Genomic DNA, 9,350 nt, shown 5'->3' with positions numbered 1-9,350 from the left:
GGATGCAAATCACATTTTCAATCGTACGTCTGTATTTAGAGCATGGATATATTTAAACCGTCTGAAGAATTACGAGTACCAAGATGGCACCTGTCGTGTAGATGGAGTCATTGAACGCTAGGGTGGAATGGTAAACTCATAGACAATCCAAAAGACATTTCTTTTGAATTGTCTATGGTAAACTTTAACAGGCTGTATATAGAGCCTATCAGAGCGCTGAATTTGAAATACAAAGATGGCGCCGGATTCGAGTCTGCTGGACGTATTTATATCAATGATTTACACAGGTCAGTATTATAAAAATTCAGTCATGTTTACATTTTATCTTGTTTACATTTTATCTTGTTTACACGGGTTTTATAAAGATGTTATTTCTAGACTATGTAAACGAGGGGTTCCCCGTTATTTCGGTACGCGATAGTTCATACAGTCCACAGTCTGTAATGAATTCTTGATGAGGATTTGATTAGTTTCCTAATTTATTAATACAGTTAGAAGTTCAAGCATTTCCCTTAAACTTGTGATGTTTCATGTAGTCGTCCTTTAAAGATCGGAACAGTTCTCGTTCATTGCTAGGTAGATAGACGTGAAGCTTCTGGAGTCCATCATCACTGCATATGTCAAACAAGAAATGAACACCTTGGACGAGCGCCTCACGCATCACCTCAGGTACACTATGCATGCACATCACATGAACACAGTCGGCGAGGAAATAGATCGAGTATTTTGATAGCACATCTTTGTGGGAGGCCATTTCTTGGTAAAGACGAGACATCTTCTCCACACAATTTAACACTATGGCGACCCCCTCTGACTTTATTTTTTCATCGGTCATTTTTGCTCCCTGAGCGAGAAGAAGGGTAAGTAATTCCCGAACAAAGGGTAGAAACACGTGCACTGCTCCGTAAACATAATCAGGATAATAGAACAATGTCCAACTTAAAATGTTGAACTTGGCCATGAAGATACGCGAGAAGGACCCAAGGCTTGTAACTTCCGGTGTGAGAGATAATGCTTGAAACACCAGGGCTACTTCATGAGGGTAGAACACTCCAGCACCAAGTGTTACAAGAGCGGCAACAGTTTCTAGAACTACATTCGAAATCTCATTATTGGTCACAGCTTTACTTAACAATGTTATCACGATGTTCACCGCAATTGAACGAAGCTTTTTCTTGTTTTGCTTGGCTACTTTTGTGGTAAGCAAATCTCTTAAAACGGAGAAACCAGTATGGAGAGTAGATACTTCATTCTTTTCAATACTCCATTCAATGATATTTTCCAAGACAAAGATACAATTACTTCCTGCGTTCTCTTCGAGAAGGCTTGCAAGCAATCCACGTATCACCTCTTCAAGTTTATTTGATTCTTTTGTCATGCTTTCTTTCTCGCATATTCCGTCTCCAGGAGTGAGCCCAACATCTCTGAGAACTTCCAAACACTTTCGGAGAATTCGAGCGCGTAATTCGACCGGTATGTGATCACAGTGCTCTTGACTACCCTTAAACACGTCCGTTAAGACTGTAATAAACGTTATCATCTCATCACTGACATCGAGGAAACCACTGGCAGAATTTCCTAGGTCTTCCATCTTTCCCAAAATCTTGACGACCACCATACAAACAATTTCACCCCACTCCTCAGGAGCATTTGTAGACTCTTTATTCTCAGATAACTTCGTATCGTTGAAAGATTTCATCGCTCTCGTTAGAACTCCGACTAACTTTATAACCAACATCTCGGCACGACCTTTCTTTTGTTGGCAAGAATTCTCATCTTCGAGGATGCTCTTGATAAAATTTGTCAGACCAAATGCAGCCTCTGAAATTACAGAACGCACTGTCTTCGTTGACGAACTACTTCCCTTCTGTTCCAAAAATTCTGATCCAGCGTAAATAATTATAAGAAGTACTTCAACACATCGTGACAACTCTGGATTTCCGACGTCAACGGAACCTGCCAGCGATGCGACACGTTCTTTGCTGAAATCAACAGTGCTTTGACTTCCCTTGCTTGATAATCTCAAGCTCAGGGCGGCGGCAAATGTGAGTAGTTCTTTGGAAACATCAAGAAACTTTCTTTCAACATTGGAAGGTGTTTCGGCGGAATTCCTGTCACTGTAATCAGGAATTGTCTGATAAATCCATCGCAATAGGGCTGCCATATCAACCACTCGCCACACCGAAAATTCACGTTGTTGAAGCAAACTTTGGAGTAGAGTTGTAACGATTTCACGACACGATAATTGAGCAGCCGTATGATGAGAATCACGACAAGATTCCAAGAGAACATCACAAGCTAATGAACCAAGAATGCAACGAATTTTATTACTTGGTGTAAAGTGATGACATGGTAACCTTTGTAAGACTTTTAAAAGGCGAGCTACCATGCTCAAGTTCTCATTACTCTTCTTATTTTTCTCTTTTCTGTCTTTCTCAAGAAGCCCGCTATTCATAACACTGGCGATCATCTGTGCAGATGAAGTGGCTCTATTCATATCCATCTTTCCAGGCTGCAAATTACGTTCACGATTGCCGTTCTTGCTATCTTCCATTTCATCGACGTCATCTTCAGATGCTTCCCAGGTAAAAACATCTGATAATTTGTCACTAACCATTTGCTTCATACATTCACCTAACAAAATCCAAATCTGCTTTACAACAGCTTCTTGTAATGATGGCAAAACGAGCAGTTCACTGTTCTTTAGAATGCTTTCAGAAATGCGATAAATTGTCAAATCATCCTGTTCGGATTCTTCCCCTTTGTGGACAAGGGTTCTGATCATGAATTCAGAGAATGCTTGTAGCTGTTTTTCATTGCAATATGGGATGAACAAAGGTGCATAATGGGTAACAAGGTTCCAGTGGGCAATGGGATAATTTGTACTGTCCACACATTGGGGATCAGAGTTCCAAGTAACAGAAGAAATTTCCAATTCTGTGAGAGAATTTTGGAAGTTGAACAAAATGTTTACCATGTGGTCATATTCGTTCTGGTCAAAGTTTGCGTTTAGAAGTAGACGTCGCATTCTGTGCACAACAAGAATTTCCATACAAAATCTCAGACGTCTGTTCTTTTTCAATATTGACAAACCTCTGCAAATCTCATCTGGAATGAAAGATTCCACTTTGGAATCCCAGCAAATCTCAATATAATGATCATTTGACACAGGAATAACATTGTGCTGATGTAAAAACATGACCAAACTATTCAAGCCATGAATGAGGAACAAAACAGAGAAACCAAGTTGTTTTTGAGAGGTTTGTCTATGCATTGGAAAAGCATTAATCAGTGGCATGATTATTGCAACTTTGAGTTCCCTAACAAGTTTCTCCAGGCTGGTTGCTTTCTTTTGATCAAGACCATGTGGATCAGCTGCATTAAAAGATGAATTTTGAACAAATGTTACAAAGAGAATGCTTATTCCTTCTAACGACATGTCAGTGCATCCATCTTTGTGCTCCATTGACTGAACCTTTTCTTTCATTTTGGAGAGGAAATATTGTAGTATGCTAAGGCTTTGGTTTAAAGGACATTGTTCAAAGGACCTGGAGAGCTTTGTCAAAACATCAACTGAAATGTTGCCCAATTCATTTCCCAATTCATTGAAAACTTTTAGAATATATCTGACCAGGTTTTCCAACTGTTGTAGTTTGGTATATGTTTCCACAATGTTTCTCAGTAGAACAGCTTTTGCTTTATCAATGGCTTCAGAAATAGAATCTTCTTTTGATTTTTTGAAACATATAGCTAGCACAATTTCCAGAAAATGTTCAATAATTTTATGGTTGAGTTTCAATATTATATCAAGACAATGATATGTTCCAGTATTGTGATGACTTTGAGAAAACAAGACATTTTCTAAAAAATTTATGAACCAATTAAATACTGGTCTATCATTAGCTTCATCTTCAGCAATCTCACAGACATCATAATCCACAATAATTTTCAGCATTTTATTGAGAATATCAATTCTGGTGACGTCTGGAATATTCCCAGCTAATCCACTTGGAGCTACAGCATTGTAAAGCTGAACAAAGAAACTAAATTTGTTTGCTTTGTCTGCCTTTTCATCTGCTTGAATAACTTTCAGGAAACTTTCCAGGAGAAAGGGTAAACTTGTGGAGATCGTTAGATATATCATATCTGGTGTGACATTGACACCTTCTATACTAGTGCTCTCTTCATTGTCTTTTCTCAAGCTTTCCAAGACATCAAATAACTGCTTATAGGGATTAACTAGTTTCTGCTTTTTTGGGCTTGGTTCAATTTGTTGTTGAGGAATGACAGCAGGATTATAATTTAATACAAGATCTTTGTGGAATAACCCAGAAATTATTACAGCCTCAATTGCAAAACTAATTTCTTTCTTGCTTGAATCTTTGACTTCACAAAAGTCACCTTTTAAAACAGTTATTCCAAACAAAAGAAGAGGTAACAACTTCTCACAAAGGTTGATGAAATTTTTATGATATGCAACTTGTTGGCACAGCACAGTATTGTACTGCCGTAACACGATAACAACGAGGTGACAAAGCTCTTGGACAAAATCCGCAGAATGCATATGTGATTGCATAAGTAGTACACTCAAAAAACAAGTCAAAATCCCTTTCAAATATTGTTCAAGATTTTCCAACTTGTTAAAAAATGCTAAGGACATGTTGGAATTTTTCGAGATTGCTTGAAAACACGAGAAGATAGACAGAAGTCGATCTTGGGTAACATCACTAAAGTAGCCATTGTCAGAACAAAACTTTCCGAGAAAGCTTTTAATTTCATCCAATTCTCGGAACAATAATGTCAAATGTTTTTGGCGCAGAACAATCTTGCTCTCTGGATCATTTAAGACTTCACTAAGAATTTTCCAAATTCTTATTTCATTCTCGACAAACTTAAAATCATCCTTGTCGCTTTTCTCTCCACTGCGAATGTTGCTCAATTCTTGACACGACCAATCAAGGATAACTTGTTTTTTATTCGGCAGAAAGCACTGGGTGTCGCTAACAATTTTCCGAGAAATTTCGATACGTTCTTCCAAAGGAATTTTAGTGTTTTGAAGCTTTGTATACGAGCCAATCAGTGAAACATCCATTGCGGGGAATTTGCAATAGTGAGCTCAATAAAGTAATCGTTTATAACCGTTTATATTAAAACCAAAGAACACGTGTTTTAGACGCCATCTTTGAAGAATTTACCACACGTGCTTTGTGCGTGTGACCCACGCAACCCACGCAGGTGAAGTGAAAAAAGAACCAACAAAGAACCCAGTTAGGCGAGGCGCAGGCTGGTATTTGGCGAAATATGAATATGTTATGGCGAAACATTTTGCATCGTAATGCAATATGATTTAAAAAATTTAGACTTCTCAATGGCTCCATTTTCTCAAAATCAGCAAAACCACTCGTAATGATCAGATCTACCGCTAAAACGTATTGAAACTGATGCTATTTGATGAAGTTTAAACTAATATATAATATTATTATTATATACGTTTTATTTACAAAACAATAGGAACACTTTTAAGCATTTTAAAAATTTACTTTTTTTTCAGTTTGCGGACTCAGATGTATCAAATTCTGTCCAGCGGGTGCAACCATGGCGGTGCCAACAGGGCAAATCAGTGACAATTTGGTCCTGAGACAAAAGCATTTTGCGAGCATAAGAAACGATATTTCCCCCTGTAAATCAACCAAAATGGATCATAGAAGACTTATTACCGATCCAAATAATACAAATCGTTCTGGTAAGTAAGTTTATAGATTCTAAGCGTCACATTATATGAGTCAAAAATTGTGAAACTTGAGATGATTTTGCGCATCGCATAGCCCAGCTAGCTAGCTGAGCATTTCAGATTTCCAATATTGCAATGACTATTTGTGTGCAGTGCAATAACGAAGCTATAAATTGTCAGAAAAGTATAAAATAGTCAAGTATTTAAAATGAAGATGGTAAGATTTCAAAACGCACGTTAACTTAAATCGTATAACAAAGTCTCCCTTGTTTTGAAGAAAGAGAGGCTTGTGTTCTCATTCTCATAAAGTCGTTACCAGGGCAGTGAAGTTTGGTTTGAGGAATGTTTTGTAAATACACTCAACGCAGTTTTGATATCAGGCTTGAAATCTTCTATCTGGACAAACCATTAAGATACTGCATGATTTTTTTTTATTATACACATCTCAATACTGTACAACATTAGATTTATTCCAAGAATTTATCTGACAGCTGAGCTGTTTTCTATGGACATTCATTAAACATTCTTTTAATACTTTCACTCTAGGTTCCAAAGGAATATTTAACATGAAGTCAATGAGTTTAATCATTCTTACACTGCAGAATGCCTCGCTCATTCTGACCATTCGATACTCAAGGACGATCGAGGGACCTCTCTATTTTGCAACAACAGCTGTTGTCTTGGCTGAGGCCTTCAAGTTGGTTGCTTCATTGCTAATTATTCTTGCTGAATACAAAGGAAATGTTGTAAATTGGGCATTATTTTTGCACCAATCAATCATTGGAAATGCTGTGGATACCCTGAAACTAAGCATTCCAGCTTTAATTTATACCGTTCAGAATAATCTGCAATATGTTGCTATTTCAAATCTTGATGCTGCAACCTTCCAGGTGAATATATGCTATATATTGATATGCTATAGCTATTAACTACATAGTGCAGTACCTGCTCTCTTACATTTAAAACTGTATTTGTAATTCAGTCAATTTTTTTACAAATTTTAATGTGCCATACTTTTACATGCCCAAATTGTTTACAATTGATGTTTACAATTGATGTTTACAACTGATGTTTCATTGCACTGGTGGATATATTTCTGAGGAAATTTTCTAAATTCTCTTAGCCAGTCAAGTGTGCCAATACTTAAATATTGTGTGATTAGAATGTGCTGTGATTCCAGAATCCATTCCTTCTTCTATCAGTAAACAACACAGTTCTCCAATTTTTAGGTTACCTATCAACTGAAGATTCTTACAACAGCACTATTCTCTGTGGTTATGTTAAAGAAGACTCTTCAGAGAGGGCAGTGGCTTGCTTTAGTTATGTTGTTTGTCGGTGTTGCAATTGTACAGTTGCAACATGGCAAATTGCATGCAAAACCAACAGACACACCAACACCAGGTCCTACACGAAAACAGTACCCAATGGTGGGACTTTTGGCTGTTATTGCTTCGACTCTTTGTTCTGGTTTTGCAGGTTTGTGTTTGAATTTTGTTTATTTGTTTCCAAATGTGCCTTTGTTTTCTTTATAGCTGCAATTGTCAATTCTTCTAAAGTCATGACTTTACAATGTGCTTGTTGGTTTTTTATTTAGGTGTATATTTTGAGAAAATTTTAAAAGGCACCAAGGCATCTGTGTGGTTAAGAAATGTTCAACTAGGCATGTATGGTATTGTCATTGGGTTAATTGGAATGTGGTTTAAAGATGGAACAAAAATCCAGGAAAGTGGGTTTTTTACTGGTTATACACTTTTGGTCTGGTTGGTTGTGTTAAACCAAGCCTTTGGTGGACTGCTGGTTGCTGTCGTGGTCAAATATGCAGACAATATTTTAAAGGGATTTGCCACATCTTTGGCAATAATTATTTCATGTTTTGTCTCAGTATTTTTCTTCAGTTTTCAGCTGAACTTACAGTTCATACTCGGGGCAGGTTTAGTGATCTCTGCTGTTTATCTTTATGGTAGATCAGCTATGGCAGCAGCACCACCACAACCTCAGAAAGTTACTAGTGGGCATTCAACTAGGATATGAATTTGTACATAACCAATTACACCAGATTTTGTGTTTGCTATTATATAGCAATAAAATTCAGCAATCTTTCTTCTTTTAAATTCAATTTGTATAAGAATGCCCATTAAATAATTAAGATTAGGATCAAAAGGTAAACTGGTCCGGTATTACGTTTAGGAACGTAATAGTGTGTAGTTTCTCACGAGTGAGTATCTTAAAGACAGCAAATTAGAGCGCAATTTGTAAACTTTAAAATACTTATATGAATACGAATGCAGACTGCTTTCGAGGCTCTAGCATGTACATGAAGGGTCGTGTGGGGGTATAATCCCTATCAGCAGTGATATAACACAAGTAAAACGATTTTTTGATAAACCATAGAGAAGATTTCTTCTGGTTTGTCTATGGATAAAACAAAAAAACATTCTAAATGCAATGCAAAGAATGCAAAGGTACCTCGATAGGCTGTGCACACGCTATGTAAAGTACAAAAACATGCACGAATAATCCTAACATATTAATAAATGAAAATGTTTTCTTTGGTGTTGAAGTACTCTGCCCCGGCCATCACTTCTCTACCACACAGTCTACACTACTAGGTAATTCATCTTTGGGTGTTGCCATTCTGGGTAATGACATTGCTTGCTTGCTTTTCATGAACTTGCTCTTTATGAATTTTGACTGTCGCGGTTAAGCTTTTTTCCGAGTTATCACGATTACTATAGCCGAGTATAGGAGTATAGACTATCGTCTCTATACCGTGCAGTTTTTCTAATCGATAGTATGATGTTCCAATGTAAGGGATAAATTAATTTAAGTTGATCAATGGTGAGAAATGTTGCTTAAACTATTCAAAAGTGGTTATTTCTATAACTGCATTTGGCTGATCTGAGCCTAAATCTCATTCAACATTTGAGCGCCATCTTTTATTACCTTGCATTTTCAAGCAGCTTACATGGTGAACTCTAGATTTTCTCAAAGGTAACTGTTTTTACACTGCGAAATTTGATTTCGCAACAAACGAACTAGCGAAAAAATATAAACTTCTACTCTGAGAACCAGGGGTCATTTGGAGCCTTTTTAGTTTTTAGATCCTCGCTGTTTGTGGGTGCAGACGGTGCATGGTGGATGAGAACAAAGTTCAGATTATAGCAATGAAATTTTGGATTTCCAAGTTTCTTCCCATAGTTATTTGTGCCAAGTATCGTAACTCGTAAATTAATTAATAACAAGACACTGTAGGTTTTCGCTTCAGTTCAAGTGTAAGTGATTTCACAATAAAATCATATTCGCCTTACTCTCATCATTAGCGAAATACCCAGGATTACTATACGATAACATATACACAACAAATACAAGACAACATCCACAGTTTTACTGGAAGAGACAGCACACACAATGTGACAACTGACAAACACGTGTGACAACCGAAACACGACGCCGTCTCTGGAGCAGCAATTCAGATTGAAAACTTTTGAAGCACATTTGAATACAAATATTTTATGTATTCTTCACTATGCTTATTCCTCATGATTGCTAGACTTATCCAGAGTATGTAGCGCTAAAAAGACAACAAGATGAGAGAGACAATAACAAAATATAAACCATA

At 37.0% G+C, this 9,350-nt stretch overlaps 2 protein-coding genes across 2 annotated transcripts; one reads left to right on the top strand and one right to left on the bottom strand.

Moving 5' to 3' along the window:
- Positions 1-23: 23 nt before the first annotated feature.
- Positions 24-5,182, bottom strand: LOC114521875 (unhealthy ribosome biogenesis protein 2 homolog). Its single transcript, XM_028542448.1, has one exon. The coding sequence runs from the start codon at positions 5,090-5,092 to the stop codon at positions 500-502; it is 4,593 nt and encodes a 1,530-aa protein (XP_028398249.1). The 5' UTR covers positions 5,093-5,182; the 3' UTR covers positions 24-499.
- A 384-nt stretch (positions 5,183-5,566) lies between these two features.
- Positions 5,567-8,279, top strand: LOC114521982 (UDP-galactose translocator-like). Its single transcript, XM_028542569.1, has 4 exons — positions 5,567-5,743; positions 6,278-6,621; positions 6,961-7,207; positions 7,326-8,279. The coding sequence occupies exons 1-4, from the start codon at positions 5,596-5,598 to the stop codon at positions 7,760-7,762; spliced, it is 1,176 nt and encodes a 391-aa protein (XP_028398370.1). The 5' UTR covers positions 5,567-5,595; the 3' UTR covers positions 7,763-8,279.
- Positions 8,280-9,350: the final 1,071 nt, after the last annotated feature.

This window comes from Dendronephthya gigantea, unplaced genomic scaffold (assembly GCF_004324835.1).
Source record: "Dendronephthya gigantea isolate DGI-Jeju-01 unplaced genomic scaffold, DenGig_1.0 000021F, whole genome shotgun sequence".
Classification (NCBI taxonomy): domain Eukaryota; kingdom Metazoa; phylum Cnidaria; class Anthozoa; order Malacalcyonacea; family Nephtheidae; genus Dendronephthya; species Dendronephthya gigantea.
The sequence above is the reverse complement of the archived record's forward strand: the minus strand, read 5'-3'. Positions and strand labels throughout refer to the sequence as shown.